The following is a 25093-nucleotide window of genomic DNA, read 5'->3' as shown; positions in this document are numbered from 1 at the left end:
ACCTTATCCATGTTTTCAAAAAAAAAAAATTCAAATCCGTTGAGTTAAATACTTTTTAATGATTCTAAGTTTTTCCCAGAAAGTTAAAAAAATCTGTGCATTAATCAGTTTATAAAAATTCATGCTTTATCTAAATTTTTATGCTTTTTAAATAAATTACTTTTAATATTTATTAAAAAAATTACTTCACTTTGTTTCTCTTGTTTTTCTTTTTTTAAAAGTCTTCCGGAAGATGTTTAATAAAACATCCTTAAATTAATTTATATGTAAACTAATGTGTATTAATAAACGGAACCCATTTTAGAATTTAGAAAAAAGGAATTCAAGAATTGTAATATATATATATATATATATATATATATATATATATATATATATATGATAGAAAAAAGGCCAAAAAAGAAAATAAGTGTTGGGATAAGTCACGAGTGTTTTTCAAACATTACGGGACAAAGCGAGGATCACATGCTAGTGTAGCTATGGGTCCTTGCTATAAAATCAAGAATTTTCCATTTCCCTTCTTGGAAGAACCTAAAGTAATTCATATACTATTATACTAACAATATTAAAATAATAATTTAATAAAAATTGTATGCAAGAAATAGTTGTGCAATGTCTAAATGAATAAACATTAATGTGAATTCGTAATATATTATGTTAACAATATTTATTGATAGATAGGCGATGAATCTTATAAGACTCAAATCTGTTTGATATGATATAAATATTAAAATAAGTTTTAATACAAATTTAATTATGACTAAACTATTAAATTTTGAACCACTGTCGATTTAGTGACCAGTATAGTCTTAAAAATATTGAGTTTTATGATTCCTTTGTATTTCAAAATTAAATGAAAGAAAACATTAAATATTTTGTTATATCTTTAATAATTTATTAGAATTATTTTTCTAAAAATATAAACAAGAAAAATATGATTAAGGAAAATATAGTCAATATGTTTTAAAATTACAAAATTATTTTATGTGATATATAAAATATTAATTATATATAATTGTTTTTTATTGTTTTAAAATATTGTAAAATTAGTAGACACTGAGCTTACTTAAACTTTCAACCAGAAAAATACTAACAAATACTTTTCCTTACATGATTTTATGAGAACAATGTTTTACGCTAATGCAATTTGCAAATATTCTTTCTATTCTATCTTTTATCGTAATCAACAGCCCAAGTATGTTTTTCCTTTATCTCTTTAAATATAATTTGATTTTCTACAAGTTGCGAACAAAAGAGTAACAATATACACCATTGTTTATTCAAGTAAGCTCACTGATAAATAATAGTCCAAATGCTTGCAAAATATTACAACGTTATATATAAGTTCTGAAGCATTCTATTGAGTGTTCATTATTATTTTGAATCTTCTACTTTCAAAAAGAAACATTTTTATAATATATTTTAAATACAGATTTCAGCTCACAAGAAGTCGCTTTGGCCGAGTGGTTAAGGCGTGTGCCTGCTAAGTACATGGGGTTTCCCCGCGAGAGTTCGAATCTCTCAGGCGACGCTTCTCTCTTTTTTTGTTTGTTCATCATAACTTTGAAAGAAAAATGCAGTTTTGCAGAAGAAATATATTATGCAGTTAAAAATTATATGAAAGAAAAACAAATGTAGAATGTAAAGGACATATAATTCATTAAAACAATTTTATTTTTTCAAATTACAGAAATACAAAGATTAACTCTAATTTAGGAAACTAAAATCAATCATATCCTTAATTTGCATGAGTTTGGTTTTGCAGGAAAGGATAATCTGTGTAACCAATGACAGGATCTGAGGTGTAAAAGGTGTTCCTGTTGTAGCTGGTGAGAGGTGCATTAAGCTTCAGCTTTGAAACCAAGTCTGGATTAGAGATGAAAAGACGACCAAAGGAAACCAAGTCAGCAAGGCCTTGAGCCACAGCTTTCATTCCTGAGTCCCTAGTAAAGCCACCACTGCACATCAATGTTCCCTCATAAGCCCTTCTCCACTGCTGCATCAGATCAACACTGTCTTCTTCCCTCTCTGCCTCGGTTCTCTCAAGAAGGGTGAATCGAGGCTGAGTAACATGAAGGTAAGCCAGTTTTGTGCCCTTTTCTTTCTGGAATTTGTTCAGTTTCTCAATCACTGCTAAGCCTAGCCCAAGTGGGTCAGAGTCAAAGGCATCCATGTGATCAATTGCTGGTGAAATTCTGACAGCAAGTCTTTCTGCCCCAATAGCAGAAACAACAGCTTCAACCACCTGCATTAGGAACCTGCACCGGTTTTCTAGTGATCCACCATATTCATCTGTTCGGTCGTTGATTGCGTCCTTCAAGAACTGATCGATGAGATACCCATGTGCCCCATGAATCTCGATTCCATCAAAACCTGTGCTAGTGTAGATATAGTGTGTCACATTTCATCGTCACCATAGATATATAGGAAGAACAGTCGTCCTTCCACACAAGAATTTTTTACTTTTATTTTATACTGTCATTCACTCTTTCTTTCTCTTTTCAAATATAAAACTTAACTTTGTTAAGACTATTTTACTCAAATCAAATTTATCTAAATAACTTTTTTTTCATTGAAAATTGAAAAAGTAGATGTTATACTTAGCAAAACAATAAAGTACAACTTAATTAACCTGCTCGAATTGCATTAATTGCTGATTGGCGATAGTGCTGCACTACTTCAGATATTTCAGCAGTGGTGAGAGCATGAGGCTCTGAGAACACGCCATGGGACCCATCTGGCATGAGAACCCTCCACTTCTCTGATATGGGTTTACTGGTGGACGAAATAGGTGCAGCCCCACCAGGTTGATACACTGTTTCAAATCCACTTAAGGTGCTAAATGAGTGAACAATTCACTGAAAAGTGAATGTCATATAAAAAGACATAATTAAGGATGGAATGGAATTTATCATGATGCAAATATCTGTATGAAAAGTTAAGAATCATTTTTTCATACATGTATGCTTCAATGCAAAATATGTGAAATTTGTGTTGTTATAACCTGTTAAAAATTAATTAATTGAGTCAAAGCCTAGAATACGAACACTAAAGGAGCATATGCATCTTACCTGGATTTGATGCGCGGCCAACATGCCAAAGTTGACAGAAGATGATGCTGCCTTTGGCGTGCACGGCATCCACTACACTTCTCCATGCTTCCACTTGTTCATCAGTGTATATTCCAGGCACGTGAGGAAACCTGCATCAGCATCACCACTTATTAGTTACTACTCACTGCTCATATCGTGCACCAAACTATATAATCAATTACAAAAATACTACATAAGAGCTAAAAAATGTCAATTCTTTTACGGTTATATTAGTTAATCATTATTTGGTGAATAATGATTAAAAAATATAAATACTTTTTAAAAATATATAATATTCGATATTATCAATATACTTTTTACAAAAGAAAATAAGAATTTTTTTTTAAATTAATTGCTTAATTATTACCATTGGTTAAGCAAATTGATTTGAGTAAAAATGAAAAAAAAATTGGATTAATATGGACGGTGGTTTCAGTAATCACATATTAAAAAATTTAAAAGATTAATGATGGTTTCATGAATATCATTTTCAACAATGATTCAAATCACTCACACGAATCATGGTAAGTGTAACTCAACCGAAAAACTAGAAAACAAAATGAAAATCCGGAGAGTTTGAAATAAAATAAATAAATTGATTTTTTATTGAATTGAATCTGATTTAGGATTCTGTACATATATGTTGAAAATTGATAAAATTTAAACTCAAACCAAAATTTATTGCATATTCAATATCATAAATTAGTGTCATGCTCATATAATCAAGAACAATGAACCTGGAATTTATTACCTAACATTGATTTATCTTTTGAGATATTATTAAATCATGTTTTAACGCATTACATATATTTGAAGGTATACTTTGTAGCTTTTCCTAAAACGAAAAATGTAAACTTTAAATTATTTTGCTAGATTAATTTGTATATATTTCATCTCTCCTTTCCATATCTGTATATCTTTTTTCAAAACATAAAATAAATCGAATGATGAAGGAACAAAACCAAAATAAATGAATGGTATACCATTATTTTTCATCAAATTGATCTAATTCAATCCTCAAATACCCCTAAACATAATTTTCATCACAAACAAAAAATTAAAGAACAATTGATTGGTTGTTTATCCCTAAATTAAACAACAGTAGAGAGATAATAATAGCGAGAAGAGATAGGTAGAATGTACCCAGAAGAAGTGGGAGAGATGGAAGTGCCTTCAGTGATGAGAAATCCACCTGGAGTTGATCTCTGAGCGTAGTACTCTACATGCGCTGCGTTTGGAATCCCCTTCAACGCTCTGCATCTTGTCATGGGAGCCAACACAACCCTGCACAAAACTTAAATCAAACAGTTAGTGCTCAATTCATAGATTTTGTGGGTATAGATTCAAGAAGAAGGCAATGAAAAGTGAGTGACCTGTGAGAGAGGTTGAATTTTCCCATATTGTAAGGAGAAAAAAGGCTGGAGATATCTGCCATTGTTGAAAGAAGAGGAAGTGATGAAGGTGGCAATCAGACAATGTTCAATGGTGCCAACCTACGACGCACTTGGGTACCATATATATAGTAATCCATGTTCTGCTGCATATGTTTCACGCGCTTTGACTTCCACGTGATTTATATTCTCTCTGTGGTCGGTTACCACATGTTCAAACATCTTGCGAAATAGAACACGAATACCTTTTAATTTCTTCATCAAAATTAAATCAAGTTTCTGTATTTTTTTTTTTTTTGCCATTTCTTCACCGTGATAGTCTGATAGATTTTTGTATTCATAGACTTTGACTGTGAAATGGCCATTGACTGCACACAGTCTTTCTTCTACAGTAGAAGGCGTCTTGAAATTCTAATAAATTCCATGCATACAATAAGTTAGCATCTACCTTTGTTTTTTTACAATTACATAAATATACTTTTTATGATTATATTACTTTTAAAAGAGGAGTCAAATATTGTTTGAGTGTTCAAAAGTCATTTTTTAAAAGAAAAAGAAAGTATTTTGATAACAACCTTTATATATAATCAGATTACAACTTTAATGATAAAATATTAAATGAAGATATTTAATTAAATTATTTAATAAATAATTATTATTTTGGTTTGTGAAGTCCTTTTTATTTATTTGTTCTTCCAACTTAATTTCAGATAATATTTTAATGTCAAAGTGAATAGGAATTCAAGTATATTAATAATAAATATATATTAAATGGTAATAAATACTTATTAAATGTTATTTATCTATCTCAAATATATATTTATAGATTTTAAATTTAACTTTGAGTTAATACCAATCTAATGATTCAATTAATAATTATCATATTTATATTTAGTGTAATTATCCTTGGCAATTTTCAATCTAGTTGGATTTTATGGTAAAACTGTCCAATCTTGAACCATAATCCTATACAATAATAATAGCTGTAAATTGGTTGTATAAAATCATATGGCTTTCAATTTATCATTATTCTTTATTCAAATATAAAAACATACTTATTATTGTTTTCATTTAAAATTATAAAATGCTTTTTCGATATCTTTCATTTTTCTTTTAAAGTGTATTATAGTGTTTCGTTAACTTTTATGTTTATATTAAGCTATTTGACATATGTGGTGGATACATAATTAAAATATGGTTTAATATTTTTGTAACTTTTCAAAATCTCAAATAGGTTCTTTTCTTCTTTCATGTCTTAATTGAGTCTTTATTTTGTAAAAATTACAACAATTAGATCTCTATCGTTAAATATGATGATGTTAGTGTTTTAATAACGTGACAAATTGTTAGATATACATATGACTCTGACGTGGATCTTTGAGTTTTTAAAATAAAAAAAAAGGAAAAAAGATAGTTAACATATTTGTGTATAAGAATTAGGGATTTAGTTCCTATTTAAGGTTGATTCACATAAAAGTTAGGAATCAATCAAAAAATTGGAGATTTAATATTTTTGGCCATAATGCTTCTTCATTATTCTTTGGTTTAATAGGTTCGGAGGTCCTTATATTTGTGGGTTCGTTTCAATTGGGTCCTCCAATTTTGAAAGTGATCAATTTGGTCCCTAATTTAACAAAATTGAGTCAATAATACCCTTTCCGTTAAATGTAATGGACGACGTAAACTTTTTAAACATGTAGCATATTGAGGCATCCTTTTATTTGCAGGTTGCACAGTTTTATTTGAAGGATGCTTCAACATACCACATGTTTAAAACGTTAATGTCGTCCATTGCATTTAACGGAAAGGGTATTATTGACTCAATTTTGTTAAATTAGGGACCAAATTGATCACTTTCAAAATTGGAGGACCCAATTGAAACGAACCCACAAATATAGGGACCTCCGAACCTATTAAACCTTATTCTTTTCACCAGTTCAATGGCTATCAAATTTTCACGAACATTCTGCTCTGCCCTTCAATCATACTATTCTCCAATTTTGTGGTAATATTATGCAGCTTCATGCTAACCAAATGTTATTGGGCATACAACACTTCTATGAGCATATTCTATTCTGCGCATCCATCATAACAAAATCTTCTTGTATATTCTCCTCTTGCATGATAACATTTTGCACCTCCATGGTTTCCAAATGTTCCTCAACATTCTGATGCTCCCTGGTTTCAAAATGTTTTTCAACATTCTACAGCTGCATTCTTTCCTAATCTTCTTGAGTGTTCTACTGCTCCATGATGTTTTAATAGTCATGGTTTTCACTTGCAGAACGACATCACAATTCAGACATCACGATTCAGATGCGATTTGTGGCCATGGAAAGCTCAAACGCGATTTAGAGTTTTTTGAATTGGGAATTTTTTTTGAATTAGAGCTCCTCTGCGTTTGATTTGCAGGTGATGAAATTGATTTGAGTTTTCTATGATTAGGTTTGGTAGTGTTTTATGGAGGTTTACGATGGTGCTCACGATTTATCTGTGCGAAGAAGATGGCGGCGGCAACCTGAGGGTTTGGAAGCGCGAGGAAGATGGTGTGCGAAGATGGTGACAAGAACAATTTCTGAAATTAATTCCCAATTTGGATGAATCCTAAAATCAAACTTCCTTTTTCCCAATCCATAATGCCTAATTCGCACAAAGTATGCACTTTAATGTTTAATTTATTTTTACAAATTTCTTTTATTTAAAAAAACCAAAAGACACGTAAGAATCATGTACATCAAATAAGTCATTTAAAATAATTATTAGCATGTCACGTCTTGACACTGAGGTTGTTGGGCCTAATTTAAGGATAAAAAAAAGAGTGTTTTATCCTACACCTCCAAGATCTCTGCACCTCCAAAAATTTCACTTTTAACCTTTTGACATCTCATCATTATCCTATACCTTTAGCTTTATAGAAAATTTTATTTTTAATTTTAATAAATATATTTTTTATTTTCTTTTTTTTCTTGTTAAAAGGACTCTATACCACTTTAATAATAATTAAATTTAAAATTCAAATATTATTTATTATAATTTTATATTTTAATAATTATTAAAATATGATTTATGTTATAATAATAATTATATTAAAAATATAAAAATAAAATAATTAAAAATAAAAATAATAACAAAAAAGTAAATTATATTAAATAAAATATTTAATATATTCAAATATATTAAATTATATTAAAATATTAAATTAAATAATTATTAAAATTTAAATAATAAACAAAATTTTAAAACAGTTATTTATCAAATAAAAAATAAAATCATATTAAATAAAATATTTAAATATACTAAATTATATTAAAATATTAAGTTATATTAAATAATTATTAAAATTTATATATAAAATAAAATTTTAAAAACTATTCTTTATCGGATATGGATTATAGATATTTATATCCGATTAACAAATTTTTCAGAATTTTGTTTTTTTTAGATTTTAAGAATTATTAAATTTAATTTAATATTTTAATATAACTTAATATATTTAAATATGATTTTAAGTATTATTTTTATTCTTATTGTAGTTATTATTTTTCAATTTTCTTAATAGAACTATTTTAAAAATGTAAATTATATTTTATTAATTATTAAAATATAAAAATATAATAAGTAATATTATAATTTTTATTTAAGTTTAATATTTATTAAATTTTAAATAAAAAGCAAAGTATTAACATATTTTATAGATTTTAATATATAAATAAGATTTTTAAAATTTTCATTTTTATTTAAAATTTAATAATTATTTAATTTATTTTAATATTTTATTATAATTTAATATATTTGAATATATTAAATCAAATTTATTTTTATTATTATTATTTTTTTTTATGTTTTTAATATAATTATTATTTTAATATAAATTATATTTTAATAATTATTAAAATACAATATTATTTTAAATAATATTTAAATTTTAAAATAAAATAAATTAAATTATTATTAAGGTAGTGAAAATTGTTTTTAATAAAAAAGAAAAAAAATGAAAAAATATTTATTAAAGTTAAAAATAAAGTTTTGAAAAAATTGGAGGTGGAAGATGTCAGAAGATTAAAAGTGAAATTTTTGGAAGTACAGGATGAGATCTTGGAGGTGTAGGATGAAACACTCTAAAACAAAGATGACCCATCTAAGATTCTGAACGAAAATAGAGATTTACATATACATTAAATCTTTAAATATTTAATATACAGCATGAATAATTGTAGTTTTAATCCTATGCATAATGATTGTGTGAAATTAATTTTTATTCGGTACTACATCTTTACTATTTTAATTTTATAAAATAAAAATCAACATAATATTATGATATTAAAATAAGTAATATAATATAAATTATGTAAAAGGAAAATAAAGTTAAGATGAAAATTGAAACAAAAAAAATAGATGAAAGGAAAATAAATAGAATTGAATTTTTCTATCCGAATGGTTACTTTTTCTTTTTTTTAGGGAATATAATATAAATTATGTAACAAGATTGCGTAACTGCAAATGTAATATATATATATATATATATATATATATATATATATATATATATATATATATATATATATATATGAGTTTGCTAACGCGCATACACCTGTTTTTCAGTTGGTACATTTCAGTTGGTACATTTCAGTTGATCTTATAATTTTTGTCTACTAAAACCCGATACACATTGCTAAAATGTACCAACTGAAAAACAGACGTACGCCGCGTTAGCAAACCCCATATATATATATATTAATTATTCTTACTTTGCAACCCATGTCAAATGTTTCCAACACCTTTTATAAAAAAAAAATATTTTTTATTTGAATCCATAAATTATTAAATGACGCTGAATTAAAACGCAGCATATCAAATTTTCATGAACGTTCTGCTCTTCTAGAATAATATTCTCCAGCGCCAACATTCTGCTCTACCCTTCAATCATACTATTCTCCAATTTTGTGGTAATATTATGCAGTTTCATGCTAACCAAATGTTATTGGGCATACAACACTTCTATGAGCATATTCTGCGCTTCCATCATAACAAAATCTTCTTGTATATTCTCCTCTTGCATGATATCATTTTGCACCTCCATGGTTTCCAAATGTTCCTCAACATTCTGATGCTCCCTGGTTTCAAAATGTTTTTCAACATTCTACAGCTGCATTCTTTCCTAATCTTCTTGAGTGTTCTACTGCTCCATGATGTTTTAATAGTCATGGTTTTCACTTGCAGAACGACATCACAATTCAGACATCACGATTCAGATGCGATTTGTGGCCATGGAAAGCTCAAACGCGATTTAGAGTTTTTTGAATTGGGAATTTTTTTTGAATTAGAGCTCCTCTGCGTTTGATTTGCAGGTGATGAAATTGATTTGAGTTTTCTATGATTAGGTTTGGTAGTGTTTTATGGAGGTTTACGATGGTGCTCACGATTTATCTGTGCGAAGAAGATGGCGGCGGCAACCTGAGGGTTTGGAAGCGCGAGGATGAGGGTTTGGAAGCGCGAGGAAGATGGTGTGCAAAGATGGTGACGACGCGAGAACAATTTCTGAAATTAATTCCCAATTTTGATGAACCCTAAAATCAAACTTTCTTTTTCCCAATCCATAATGTCTAATTGGCACAAAGTATTCACTTTAATGTTTTATTCATTTTTACAAATTTCTTTTATTTAAAAAAAATCAAAAAACACATCAAAATCACATATATCAAATAAGTTACTCCACATCATTTAAAATAATTATTAACATGTCACATCAAGCACGAGTCTAATTGTTATAATTTTCACAAAAAGACTCCATTGGGACGAAAAAAAAGATGATCCGTTTAAGATTCTGAACGAAAATAGAGATTTACATGTACATTAAATTTTAAAATATTTAATATATAGCATTGCATGAATAATTGTAATTTTAATCTATGAATAATGATTGTGTGAAATTAATTTTTATTCTATACTACATCTTTACTATTTTAATTTTATAAAATAAAAATCAACATAATATTATGATATTAAAATAAGTAATATAATATAAATTATGTAAAAGGAAAATAAAGTTAAGAAGAAAATTGAAACAAAAAAATAGATGAAAGGAAAATAAATAGAATTGAATTTTTCTATCCGAATGGTTACTTTTTCTTTTTTTAGGGAATATAATATAAATTATGTAACAAGATTGCGTAACTGCAAATGTAATTGATATATATATATATATTAATTATTCTTACTTTGCAACCCATGTCAAATGTTTCGAACACCTTTTACAAAAAAAAATATTTTTTATTTGAATCCAGAAATTATTAAATGACGCTGAATTAAAACCATAGTGTGTTAATTTTGAAAATAAAAAAGCAAATATTATAATATTGATGGTATTCATTTATTTATAAAATTGAAAATATTAAGATTTGTTTAAATAAGAAAATACAAATATCAGAATAAAATTAATTATATTGAAAAAAAATTATATCTTAAAAAATATTGTCCATTAATATAATCCATATTATAATATTTACATTATTAGAATTATTTATTGATTTTTTTATTTAATTGTTGATTTGTGATTTAACGAGAGACAGTCCATAATGTCTCTCCATTAAATGCTTTTATTAATTTTTTAATTATAAGTCTTGTTTTTAAATTCGAAAAAAAAATGGTAAGTGACATAAATTTTATAGTTTTTGTAAGTCTAATTTATGTTATCTAAAGAACATTTGAAAAAAAAAGAACTATATGATGGGCTAATTGGACTCGTAAGAAAAACTACAGAATGTATTATAGTCTGTTAAATTCATTCTACATAATTCATAGTTTGCATGATTACATTGTGTGAATTTGTCTCCAAATATGTTCACTTATATATAAGTATTTTGTAAATTTTTCATTAATTAAATTTGTTTTAGAAGATTTTTCATCAATTTTCAGTATTAACAATTTACTTATTTGAATTTGTTATTATTTTAATTATATATGCTACGAAACTTTTAAGAGAATTTATGAATATTATTTGTTTTAAAAATAAACTTATAAAATTTATTATTTTTAATAATTTTATTAAATAAAAATAAAGTTATTAAAATTTTATATTTTAATATTTCACATGCTATAAATAAAGAAAAATATATAAAACAAGTAATTTCTTATGTAAAATAGTTTGCATGCCTATGAACCAAATGTTACTGGGGACTAGACAAAGAAATTAATTTATATTTGTCATGTAGGAAGAAGAAATTATGACTAGCTTTTTGCGAACTAATGCAAAAAGAGACAAAATGAACAGATCCCTGTTTAAAAACCTTACTCTCACCGCGTGCATGCATAGTTATTAAAATAAAAGGTAATGCAATAACTATATTATTAACTATAGATGTTGACTGAAATAAAAATAATAATTATATTTAAAAATAAATAAAAGTATGTCTTAAGTCCTAATTTCCTAGGGAGGACCCTGTCACTTATATAGAAAAGCTATCAAATTAATAGCATTATACTCTTCCAAGGTTTCATTGGTTATATGACTAATCTCAAGCTGAAAAACAATAGTTCACCATATTAAGAAGGAACGGAATTAAAACTATTATACAAAGTAATTCAATAATAAATACAGAGATGCAACTTCCATACAGGCCAAAGAAGTTATATCTCAGACAAATTTTCAGAACAAAGACATTCACTTTAAGACTGAGACATTCCAATTATAAATATGACTATCTAAATTATAAAAGCCAAAAAACATTAAAGTTAAAGGCGTGCCCTTGGGTCCTTTGCCTCAGTTTCTTTGGTCATGAAAGGATAATCTGTGTAGCCTATAACAGGATCCTGAGTGTAAAACGTCTTCCTGTTATATCTGGTTAGAGGTGCATTAAGTTTGAGCCTTAAAACCAAGTCTGGATTGGAAATGAAAAGACGACCATAGGATACTAAGTCAGCATGACCTTCAGCTACAGCTTCCATTCCTAACTTCCTAGTAAAACCACCACTACACATGAATGTTCCCTCATAAGCCTTTCTCAAGTTCTGCATCAAATGAGCTTCCTCCTCTTCGCTGCCAGGTCTACCTGACTCAGTTTGGCCATAAGCTGTGTATCGAGGCTGAGTAACATGAAGATAAATGAGTTTTCTGCCCAGCTTTTTCTGGAAACTGTTCAGTCTCTCAACCACTGCTAAGCCTAGCCCAAGTGGGTCAGAGTCAATGGCATCAAGGTGATCAATTGCAGGTGAAATTCTGACAGCAACTCTTTCTGCCCCAATGGCAGAAACAACAGCTTCAACCACCTGCAATAGGAACCTGCACCGGTTTGCTAGTGATCCGCCATATTCATCAGTTCGGTCATTGATTCCATCCTTTAAGAATTGATCAATGAGATATCCATGTGCACCATGAATCTCAATTCCATCAAAACCTGCACACATATCACATTTCATCATATACCATGATAATTATGTTCTATATAACAAACCCACATGCACGAACTAGAAATGTAAAGAATTCGCAGCAAAATATCAAGAGTAATTAATCTCCATCCAGCTGCATTGAAACTGCCGTAAAAATTTAAAGAAAACATTATCTTACTAGAAACAGTAGGCAATTATTTCATATCTTCCACACAACTTTTTACAAGGGCCAAACCCCTCTAAGAAGTATCACAAAAACTAATCAACACCTCCGTTTTAAGGCGTAGAAATCTGTAATCTTGTAGGTTTTGAAGTATGGTACAGTTATTTCTCCTTATTGCTAAGCTCATTAAAACAGTGTGTAACATTTTCTACCTATAACATAAGACTGAGACGCATCCACAGGCTAACTTTAACCCATTAGAGTCAACTTTACTTTTCATTCACTAGGAATTGAAATCTATTATTGAAAATAGAATTAAAATGCAGCATATCATCACCACCGTTATCTCTTCTTTTTATTTTCTTAAAGTTACAAGAAAAATAGATCAGATAAGGGAAACAGATGGTGTGTATACATGTACACAGCTAAATACTACAGAGACACTTCACTTGAACACATACATTAACAACATACTGTAATATCTTAATTGAGACGACTACATTTAGTATCAAAAACCATTTGCTGTTGCTGATTTTAAGAAACCAACCTGCTCGAATTGCATTAATTGCTGCTTGGCGATAATGCTGCACAATTTCAGGTATCTCAGAAGTATTAAGTGCACGAGGCTCTGGGTAAACGCCATAGGACCCATCGGGAAGGAGAATCCTCCACCTCGCCGATAGGGGCTTGGAGGTGGACGAAATGGGTGGAGCCCCACCAGGCTGATACACTGTTTCAAAGACACAAAATGAGTGAATAACTCAACAAACAGATAACTGAAGAGTAAATTTAACACGTTCCAGCACTTCAGTAGAATCAGTTAAGTCAAAATCTGAAAATATTAACTATTTGTCGTGCATGGACTGAGTTAATTAAAGAACAAACTTATATGCATTACATTAAAATTAACTCAGATGATCCAAGCAAAAACTGTAATCACAGTTCACACCAAAAACTTCTAAAAAACTCTCTTTAAGTTGTCTTTAGATAAGCAGTAGTGACCATAAAATTTGAGTCTAGGATCTATGCAATACAGATTGTTGTATATCAGAGGGAACCAACCCAATGAATAATTTAAAGGCCAATCGATATCTCTGAAGAATTAGGACCCAAAATGAGCACTGATTAAATTGGTGGATGAGAATGAGGTTCACTTTACCTGGATGGGACGCACGGCCAACATGCCAAAGTTGACAGAAGATAATGCTGCCTTTGTCATGCACAGCATCCACTACATCTCTCCATGCCTCCACTTGTTCATCCGAATATATACCAGGCACATGGGGAAACCTGCATCAATATTTTTCTGAATTATAAAAAAATTACCAAGTAAAAATATATTTTTTAAAAATTACAAACAAAAAATCGTAAAGATTAAAACAGGTCTCCATTATTCAAACGAGTCCTCTGACCACCAATCACAAACAGCACCACCCCGTGACTCGTTGTTTGACAGTTCAATCATTGAGGATCCGTAACAAAAATTAGTACAAAACCAAAAAGTTTTGTTTTAACATTAGAAATTATCAACTAAATTATTTTCAAAAAAAAAAATTGTAAGAAAAAACTAATTAAAATTGAATGGAAAAAAATATATCTCCACCAACAATGAATAAAGAAGAATATATAATATGAATAGGATGAAGAGAAATGAAAGAATAGGAATAGAAGAGAATAGTGGAAGTACCCAGGAGCAGTGGGGGAGATCAAGGTGCCTTCGCTGATGAGAAATCCACCCGGTGTTGATCTTTGAGCGTAATACTCAGCAAGTGCTGCGTTTGGAATCCCCTTCAACGCTCTGCATCTGGTCATGGGAGCCAATACTACCCTGCGCAAAACCCAACTCAGATTATCAGATCCCCCAATGTTTTGTTCATGAAAAAATAACAGATTTAACAAAACTAAGCAAGTGATGAAAAGTTTGTCTGAGCAACCTGTGAGAGAGGTTGAATTTGCCCATGTTGTAGGGAGAAAAGAGGGTGGAATTTTCCGCCATAGTTGGAAGCAGTGGCGATGATCTTGCTTCACTTGACTTTGATATAATATAAAAGAAGTTCAATTATTGAAGGATCAACTGTGTCTATGCTTCTGCTTTTGCAAGCTCAATTGGTCTGAATGTTGCACGTGATTAATACTGTCTGCGGTGAGTTTTGCACATGCTTAATCTCTGATTGATTATTAGCTACGTTGATTTAAGATAATATTTCAGGGTTGAGTTTTGGACGGTGATGGATTGAGTGGGTTGAGTTGAGTTTGAGAATGATGGTGAAAATGATGTTCGCATGGGTGTGGTTTCCACTGGAGAAAACTTTTTGAAGATTAGTGCCTTACTTTCTTCTGTTCAACACTTTCACTCACTATTATTGCCCACTTTACTCTTATTGGGTCTTCCTGGTCAAGTTTAGGCTTAGGCTAAATATGAATAATGATATTTTGACACTACAATTTTTTTTATTATAATTTCATGCTATTTTTTTATTATTTATTTATTAAAAAATTATTAAAACCATTTTGTCTTTATAAAAGTTGTGAAACAGTAATCTAAATAATTTTTTTCTTATCCATAACTGTTTTATTATAGTTGTGATATATGGATTGAACAATTAATAATAAAATCATTTAAAAAAATGGATAGAAATTCTCGTGTTTAGTTTCTATTTTGTGCTGATTGGGGGAGTAAAAAGTTGTGTAGTATTTACTCGTACAATTACACGAAGCAAACTATATATATATATATATATATATATGAGATAAACGAGTGTAAAAGTTGAGGTGAACTTGATATAATTCATGGATTCTTTTATAATATTCTCTATCAATTTATTAAGAGTGTGTTATTTATTCATGTAATTTGTTGTTAAACTTTGAATGTGATCATAATTTTATGATATTTAAAAGATATTTATTCTATAATGGAAAAGTTTTTAAGTGAGGTGAGAGAAAATAATAGACCCAAATAAGACAGTTCAATAATAGAGCAACAAGAGGGGAATAAAATTCTCTCAGACAAATTAAACAAGAATGCTCACTCCCATACAAAAAGGGAAATTAAAAACCTTAAAATAGAATTGTTAGTATGAAATGTCTTTTTCCAACACGCAGTCTTTTGTCTTTAAGGCATAAATTCAAACTTTGAGAACAATCATAAATAAAGATAATCAAATAAAATGTACCACTAAAATATTCTACTTTTAATAAATTATAAAATATTTGAATATATACTAATTTGAGCAACTTAAATTTCTTGAAAAACGATGATCCTTGCAAAATACCATGGTTTGTTTTGCAATACAATTTTCCAATTCTATATTTCTCAATTCTTAAATCGCGTCCCTTTTTTTTCTAAAGAGTTTAATATCTTTTTATTGATATGATAAAGTCTTCGATAAGATATTTTCATATCATAACATTTACATTGGTGTTTTTTAACAAAACTTTTCTTCAATACAACTTAATTTTTTTCCCAATTTATCTACAATTAATTTTTTTATTATAATTATTTTTTATTTATAATTGTGCAGGATAATTTCATTTTCTATCTACTATAATGATGTTTTAATAATGTTGGAGTAGTTTAGATTTTTAATTTATTTATTTGTTAAGTTAATTAAGTTGACATTTTAATTTTTAACTTATATTTTTATAGATGTTTGGTAAAGTGGGTAAATACTTTGATTTTGTAAAGTAATAAAATAGTGATATGAAATAATTAGTCAAATCAATTTATTTTGATTATACTGTGATAAATATATAAAATAAATTAAAAACACAGTATTTTTTTATGGGAGACTAACTTTATCTTCTCTTAGTTCTAAATAAAACAATTACATGTTTAAACACATCATCAATCATAGAAGAAAAAAAAACTCACCTACTTTACTAACATGACATTCTTACAACATAAATGTTACAAGATCGGTATAGTTAATTAGCAAAAAAATATTGTGTGAACCTCTAAGATATCCACCTACTTCATCTTACTCTTTAGAACATTCTCGTGTTGTTGATCAACATCATGAAGAGCGAATAATGTAGTTTCTTCATCTTCACCTTGATGACCTCTTTTACGAGCAAATGTTGTGAGTTTCTTTCTAACTTCAACTTTTATAAAACTCTCAATCTAGTATGTAAAGACACCCTTTGTTTTTGCTATTTTCATAACAAAAAAAAACTAAACTTAAAAAACCAGAACATGCTAAAGAACTAAATTAAAAAAAAAAACAATGGATTTTGAAATTTGATGCACACATTGACTGAATTTCAAAATACAATGTTTTGCTAAACTAAATTTAGAAATCTAGTATGTTACCTCAACCAGATTTCAAAATCTATTATATTTCTTTAACGGGATTTTAAAATCCGATTAATTTCTTCATGAATTTTATATTCTTCAACGAAATTTTAAATCAAATTCACTTATCAAACTAATCTAATTGTATTTCATAAACGGGTAATCTATCTAAAACAATGGATTTAAAAAATGTCACCTACCTAACTTCGCACCTTTGTGATTATTCCAAATAACCATAGGAAAAAAATTATCTTACTTGAGAGAAAGGAATGGAGTGTGTGGTGCAAAGATGAAAAAGAGGGTGAATAGAGAAGGAGATGCAAGGGAACGAGGGAAGGGAAGAAGGAGATTGGAGGTGGTGGAAGGAATGAAGAAAGAGGAATTGTAGGGTGCAACATGTGTAAGGAGAGGGTGAAACTATTAGGTGAGTACGATGTTAGAGTGAAAACATGAGGGGTGAATGTTCGGAGGGAGTTAGAGCTGTCAAAACGAATAACTCGGCTTTGCCCACTGCGAGTTGGTCACTTAATGGACCAACCCAATTCGACTCACTTATTAGCGAGTTGAAAAAACTTGAACTCGGTCCGACCCGCCACGGGTTGGTGGGTTAAACAGGTTGGTTCACTTGTTCACTTAATTATAAGTTTTTTTTTAAATTAAAAAGAAATTATAATTTTTTTAATTCAAATCTAAATAAATATCACTCTAAAATGATGTTAAACTCCAAAGACAATTCAAAATATAAAAAAATATCATACAATCCAAGCATAATAAAAAACAAGTCAAAAGGCGAACAAATAAATTTTTAATGTTGATAAATTTTGTATCATTTTTTCATTTATAATATTGGAGTCTTGAATAGGTAAATTTATAATATTTTTCTCTCTTGAAATATTTTTTTTATCTCATCTAAGATATAATAAAAAATGTTAACTAATAATATTGAAACACAAAAATAATAAATAATTAAATTAAATTAGGTAGGTTGGTGAGTCAATCCGGCTCACCATGAGTTCAACCCAAATGAGCCAAGTTCTAACTAAGTCGGGTTGAAAACTAATTCGCATAAAAAAATTATATTTTTTTCAAATTCAATCCGACTTAAACCTGTGGTGGGCCGGCTTGACTCACAAATTACAACATATGATAGCAATAAAAGGAGTATATAAGAAGTGAGAATAATTAGTTTTTTACCTTCGTCAAAGTCAAAGAACTTTTATGGTATTTAGAAAATTCTGGGAGTGCAGAAAATTAGTTTACTGTATAGGCCTTCGGCTATTAGTTTGGGCTTGTAGGCCTTCAGCTATTAGTTTGGGCTCCAACAACCCTTGAACCCAAATAGTCCAAAATGTACTCAATTATTATTATTATTATTTCTTGTAATTGTTTAATTCATTACATTCTATTAATTATATACCAGTTTTCATTTCCACTATTCAATTCTTGCTTTTTCTTGTAATGACTTCGACTTCTATAAATACTTGTTTTCTAACTTCTCTCAAAATTAACGCAAATAACTTCAACGTAAATTTATATTTTAATTTTATTATAAATAAATTGTGTTCTGATACAAAAGTATAATTTCTTATATCATTTCAAAAATGTTGAAAATTAATTTATACATAATATGGAATGATGGATTAAGAAAGATATAATATTATTCCTAAAAAATGTCATTAGTTTTTTTCTATAAAAACTCTTACATTGAATAATACCTCTCAAAATTACTTTCGTTCAAAATAGTTATTATGATTTACAATGAACAAAAATTATAAAAGTAAATAATATATTATCAATGATAAGTTGTGATTATTGTTCTAAGTTTAACTATGAAGGGTTGTGAATCTAAGTGTGAATTCAAGTCTCACATTAGATATAAATGAAAAAGTAGAGCGCGGTATAAAGATTAAAAGACTAATTAATTCATATTCTTAAGGTTTTAGGTAGAGAGTGATGTATCCCTTATGTGGTTGAGCTCATATCCCATTGATATTTGTATCTCTCCGGTGAACCTCCTCATTGATAATTTCTGATGATCGATATCATAATTATTGAGAGTGCATTTATTTAATTGAATATCAATTTAAAACAAGTTTCTTTGACTTTATAATCTGACTTTATAATACTTTTATTTGTTATATTATGTTTCTATTTGTAATCAATTTAAACTTGTTGTTTTGGTTAATTGAGAATTTTTATTATCTCAGTTAGCTTTCAAATTTTCTTTCTAGAAGAATTTTGGTTGTTTTGATTTCGTAAAAGTTTTATTAAAAATTCAACAATAAGCTTAAGTTTTATATTAAATAAAAATAAAAAAATACAACATCTTAGAGAAGCCGTAAAATTTTTATTTTAAAGTTTTAAGAGTTTTTTTTTTCACTTTAATCTTTTGTTTGGACATTAAGTATATTTTACTAACAAGAGTTATGGTAGGTTAATTTTGAAATAGTGATTTATTATGATTATAAAATTGTTGTTAAATGTAATGAACTTAGATTAATTTGTTAATATAATATTGAATAGTGAAAATAAATTTGGAATGTGATATACATACTTGTTAAATTTTGAAACGAAATGAGTTTGGAATTTTGGTAGAATGGTTTAAGTGATTTGCATGTTTGAGTAATTTTGAGATTGAACTTTGCATTTTTAAAAGTAGGTTTGAAAAATTCAAATTGATAAATATTGGTTATTATATGTAAATTATATTTTGTTTTTATATAAGTTGTTCAATACAATTTATCCTTGTTAGTGTGGGCACTTTGAATTGTTCCAAAATAAAACAAATTTTAGGTAAATTATGAAAAATGATAAGTTTTTGTATGATTTGTCCTGTGATATTTGTTGGACAGATTTTCAAGAGTTAAACTCATTCCACTCAACAAATTCTTATGTGTTTACCAATAAGGATGATAAAGCGGGTCAAACCACCAATCTGTTACAATATAATTAAATAACGTGGTATCTTTAGCTCATTAGCCTACTTCGCTGGTTTGCCTAGCTTGTCAGCCAATTAAGTTTAAATCATTAATTATAATGGTGTAAAGATGATGACTTTTTTAATTCATCCAATCACACCCATTAATAAAGTATATATTAAGAAAAAATATATAAATATATATACATATTAAAATAACAAATATAAAAATCAGTAGACTATAGTTTTTAACTTACTTAATTATGAGATATCACTTCCTTCTAGGAATGATAAAAATATTTATAATTATATATATCTATGGATAAAATTTGTACTATAGAGAAATATTTTATTATAGGTTGATAATAACAAATATCTTAATACTTATTTATAAACGGGTCGAATGTGTGTATTATATTTATATTTATTATTTATATAAAAGAATAAAAATAAAATTATATTTTATTAAATTAAATTTAATTAAAATAAAAATTTATTTATATTTTATTAGATTAAATTTAAATAAAATAAATTTTAATTTATATTTAATTTTATTTTATATACTTTTTTTTAATTTTATTTATATCATATTTTTAAAATTTATAAAATATTTTTTTTAATATCTATTAAAATATCTGTTAACATTTTTTAAAAGAATATCTGACGAGTAAAAAAATAATAATGGATGAGTTTATTTTATTAGAATCAAATTACAGGTAGACCTTATGTTATGTTATCCTCCCTAGTCTCTCTTGTTTTACTTTTACAAGTTAATATAAGTCAAACTAACTCATTTATTAGTCTTATAAGACAAATTTACTAATTTTACCGTGGGACTTTAACTTGGGAGTGAAGATTAGGAAAAGTTACAATTTAAACCTCAATGACACATCAAAGTTACTTAGTATATTTATTATATAAAGTAACTTAATTGGTTTGTATGATTATTTATGTATTAATTATATATGATTATGATGTGTCAAGCATGAGTATATTAATTGTGCTTGAAATTATGTATAATATATCTATTTAAATTATTTGGGATAACATATTATTTAAGATCATATAATGACATATTTATGTTTCAATGATAGTTTAATCGTATAAATTAAGTCACCGTGGTGAGAAGTTTAGAAGAGTTTCTTCCATCACCGAAACTTGATATTGATGTACAATTTTATGTAATGAATTCAGCGTATTAATATGTGAAAGTGAGTTTTATAAACTTAAAATTCTTATGATGGATTAATGATTTTTGGTAAATCATGCTTAATATAAATATTCCAAAAGATGTGTCAAAGTTATATTATAATTCTGTATTAATTCAAGGTTAATATAAGTATACTTTGTTAGAACTTATGATATTATGATTAAATTATATATTATAATTCACTCAAATTTCAACATTTGTATATGATTGTTTGTACTTGTTACATTAACATAAATTTTAGTAAAAGTTCAAGTGATGAACAATGATAAATACAAATACAAAAGTTTAATTTATTATAAGACTAGTTTATTATTTTAGACTGCACCTCTTGTTCACTAATTTATTGAGTAATTTTACTTTAATTTATATGTAAATATTCGATAGTTAATGGATTTAAATTTCTATGCAAGGGGTACATGGCGTTACATATTGTTTTCACGTATTTTAATTGAATTTTTATTAAATTATATTGAAAATCAAGGATGCCTATACAAGTTTTTAGAAGTTTGCCAGTGATTTTACTTATAAAAATGTGAATTTGTTTTAATTTAAGAAAAAGTCACTCTCCCTTTTCTTTAAATATTTATAGAAAACCATAAATAATATAAATATATGAGTAATCTTTGGAATATTTGTACGGACGGGGTCGTTTGCCACTTAGTTGAATGATGACGAGGTTAAACAAAAATGATGTTCCAATTATTTAATTAATTTTCACTTTTCATCTGGTTAAAACAGTAGATTCTATTCTCAACCTTTGCTACATATATGTCACTAATGCTTTGATTAAACATAATTTTTATGAGAAAGTAAAAAAATTATAAACATGCTTTTCTGTTAAGTTGTTATGATCAGATGCATCTGCAAATAGCACAGTGGTCAAAATCCATCTGGAGTAGTGTAACTAACTTAGTTTACAAAAGTGCTTTCTCCTTTTCCAACGCACTTCTCATACTGTAGAAGTATGTGTAGATCCTACTTACATTATTCAATCAATATTTCAACATGATGAAAGAAAAGTGTTCCATGTACTCCTGAAATAGGTCAATTAAAGGAATCAAATAAATGAAAGCGAGGTGAAAGTTAAACAATAATTAATTATGATGAAATATATTTGTAGAACTCCTTTCTTAGTATCAAAAATATATTTTTCTTAAATACATTATCACCTAAGTTTATTTTATATTTTTTTATAATTGTTACCGTGTTTGTCTTCTAAATTAAGGGGATATTTTTTCATTAGAATAAAAAACTTGTTACACAAGCTCGTGGCATTTCTCCACCATGTTATTTTATTGTGAAAGAGAACAATAATAATAATAATAGTATTACTATTCTTCTTCTTATTAATTTTAACTATAAGAGTAAGATAATATTATATTTTAATTTATTAAAACATTTTTTATTATGTCACATCCATTAAATCTTTTACAAATTTTATCTTTAAAATTTATTTACTTTCATATTTAATTTTTTTAAAAATAAATAACACAAATTTAATCTTTAAATCTATTTAAGTTCATTCTCTCGTTTCTTTCCCATTCATCTTTAGAAATGAATACAAAAGAAAATTAAAAAGAGAAAATGATGATAAATAAGAGAGGAAATAGATGTTGGAAGATGGATAATGAAGAAGAAAGGAAGAGATGGGAAATGAGATGAAAGGTGATGAAGAGTGACAGATGAAGAAAACAAAAAAAAAAATAGAATTTTTTTTCAAAAATAAAACATTTAACATAAATTATGATATGTAGCAAGGAAGAACCACATATTTACTTTATTTTAAAAATTAAAGACACAATAATATAAAAAAGATATAAAAGTATAAATATAAAAACAAAAATTATTTTAATTAAATCTTAAGGTTTTTTTAAGATACGCTCATTCTCAAAAGTAACATATTTTAATAAATTCAATCTATTACCCTACTACTTTTAAAGTGAAAGATGATAAAACTAAATTTGAACATTTTTTTTTCCTTTACCTCTTAGTAAACTTTATATCTTTTTTATAATAACTTCAGAAATTTCAACTTTCTAGATTTATTATTGTGTATATTAATTTTGTTTTTTACCACGAGAATTTGGTAGAAATTTTCCACATTTTAAAGTTTATTATATATTTTTTAAACAAATTTTTATATGATAATAAATAATAAATACTTTTTAGAATATTAACTATCAAGTATTCATTACTATTAATTTTTTTTACATTTTAGAATAAAGAAGATTCGTTTCACCTCTAACATCTACTTTGTCTTCTTCGACCAGATTGTATAAAACTCTTTCCCATTTTATTTTCTTTTATTTCAACCAAACACACGAAGAGGTTTCAGAAGACACAGTAGAAGTACAAAGGAAAAAGAGGGTTTTCCTCACATTTGTTTGTCAGATGATGCAATTATGTTTGCCATCATCCACGGAAGAAGGTAATCCCCATGGGGCCCACCACCAACATCACCACTGCAAACAAAAGTCCAACATAGTTTTGTCACTTTCATCATCTTCAACTCATTCATCTTTTTTATTCACTCATCCTAACTAAATTGGACTTTGCTTTTCACCCATTAAGATTACAACAACTATAATTTTCCTCCTTCTTAATTTATCATAATGAATTTCAGAAACATCTAATGAGAAAGAAAATCATACATTTATTTGGTCACTTTTGACCACAACATTGTCTGGTTGGGAAGAACAACCAAAGTCTTCGCATTCACTAACATTAACCACTGAACTGCAACTACTTTTATTTCCCCACTTTTGTTTTTAGGGTTTTCTAGGTTTAAGAATTATGATTAAATTAATAAAAAATCTTTTCAATTCAAAGGAAACACCATTATCACATTCCTCCACCTTCTCTACACTGCGTGCATTTGCACAAACGGCGTCGTCCCTTTTGCTTGTGGTTGCAATCATCATATTCTTCAATTCAAGCTTCTTTTTGCATATTTTTCTATAAGGGATTTTATAATAATAGATATTTTATAGAAAAAAAAGTATTTGTTTTTGTAATTATTATTAAAAGGAATTTTTTTTAGAAACTGAATATTTTCAGAAGCTACAGAGTAAGTGGTTGGAAAGATATATTATATATATTTTTTTAATCTTAAAAGATCACACGTTATTGGGTCCACTTTTTCTCACATGAAATTCTGGTCAAGATGCAATTGCGTAATTTCTCCGTAGTACTTTTTTTTATATGGAAATATTGCTTCAGTTGAGAAAGTGTTTATATTTACCATTTTCAAAGTTTTGATTTTTCCTCTTAAAATCAAACTAAACTTATAATGTATTAATGACATTAATTAAATGTATCAACAATACAATCTAGTTAACTGCCAGGTTAATACATTATAAGTAAATGCTAACTATGTATTTTTAGAATACAATTAATGAAAACTAAATGTTTATTATATTAAAATAATTTTTTTAGTCGATTATATTTTTAAACATGTTTAAATTGATTTTTTTTCCAGGCAATGAGAACGTTATTACTTTAGTTCATTTCAACGGAAACAATTGAGATATACTTTTTACTTTTACAATGACTCATAACATCATTGTTATCTATTTTGGAACTGTTATTCTCTCCACTTTGTAACTTTAGAAGATCAAATAAATATTTTACCTAAAATGTTTAAA

General features: G+C 27.4%; 2 protein-coding genes and 1 non-coding gene across 3 annotated transcripts; 1 reads left to right on the top strand and 2 right to left on the bottom strand.

The window, feature by feature from the left end:
• Positions 1–1449: 1449 nt before the first annotated feature.
• Positions 1450–1531, top strand: TRNAS-GCU (transfer RNA serine (anticodon GCU)). The gene has a single exon. It is a non-coding gene; the product is annotated as a tRNA-Ser (tRNA).
• A 104-nt stretch (positions 1532–1635) lies between these two features.
• Positions 1636–4624, bottom strand: LOC124823535 (12-oxophytodienoate reductase 3-like). The gene is made up of 5 exons (XM_047295746.2): positions 4466–4624; positions 4236–4376; positions 3072–3202; positions 2633–2815; positions 1636–2373 (listed from the first exon to the last, which is right to left on the bottom strand). The coding sequence occupies exons 1-5, from the start codon at positions 4525–4527 to the stop codon at positions 1739–1741; spliced, it is 1152 nt and encodes a 383-aa protein (XP_047151702.1). The 5' UTR covers positions 4528–4624; the 3' UTR covers positions 1636–1738.
• Positions 4625–12003: 7379 nt separating this feature from the next.
• LOC124823536 (12-oxophytodienoate reductase 3-like) lies at positions 12004–15395 on the bottom strand. Its single transcript, XM_047295748.2, has 5 exons — positions 14966–15395; positions 14719–14859; positions 14191–14321; positions 13579–13761; positions 12004–12876 (listed from the first exon to the last, which is right to left on the bottom strand). Exons 1-5 carry the CDS (start codon positions 15025–15027, stop codon positions 12215–12217), a joined length of 1179 nt encoding a protein of 392 aa, XP_047151704.2. The 5' UTR covers positions 15028–15395; the 3' UTR covers positions 12004–12214.
• Between the last annotated feature and the right edge of the window lie 9698 nt (positions 15396–25093).

This window comes from Vigna umbellata, chromosome 1, assembly GCF_029865625.1.
Source record: "Vigna umbellata cultivar VRB3 chromosome 1, Vumbellata_1.0, whole genome shotgun sequence".
Classification (NCBI taxonomy): Eukaryota; Viridiplantae; Streptophyta; class Magnoliopsida; order Fabales; family Fabaceae; genus Vigna; species Vigna umbellata.
This window is presented reverse-complemented; position numbering and strand designations above follow the sequence as displayed.

Coding starts and splice junctions, on each gene's coding strand:
- LOC124823536 (XM_047295748.2), bottom strand. CDS start 15,027: ATGGCGGAAAATTCCACCCTCTTTTCTCCCTACAACATGGGCAAATTC. Junction 13,762..14,190: donor TGGCCGTGCGTCCCATCCAG/GTAAAGTGAACC, acceptor TCTTTGAAACAG/TGTATCAGCCTGGTGGGGCT. Junction 12,877..13,578: donor AATTAATGCAATTCGAGCAG/GTTGGTTTCTTA, acceptor ATATGTGTGCAG/GTTTTGATGGAATTGAGATT.
- LOC124823535 (XM_047295746.2), bottom strand. CDS start 4,527: ATGGCAGATATCTCCAGCCTTTTTTCTCCTTACAATATGGGAAAATTC. Junction 2,816..3,071: donor TGGCCGCGCATCAAATCCAG/GTAAGATGCATA, acceptor GATTTGAAACAG/TGTATCAACCTGGTGGGGCT. Junction 2,374..2,632: donor AATTAATGCAATTCGAGCAG/GTTAATTAAGTT, acceptor ACACTAGCACAG/GTTTTGATGGAATCGAGATT.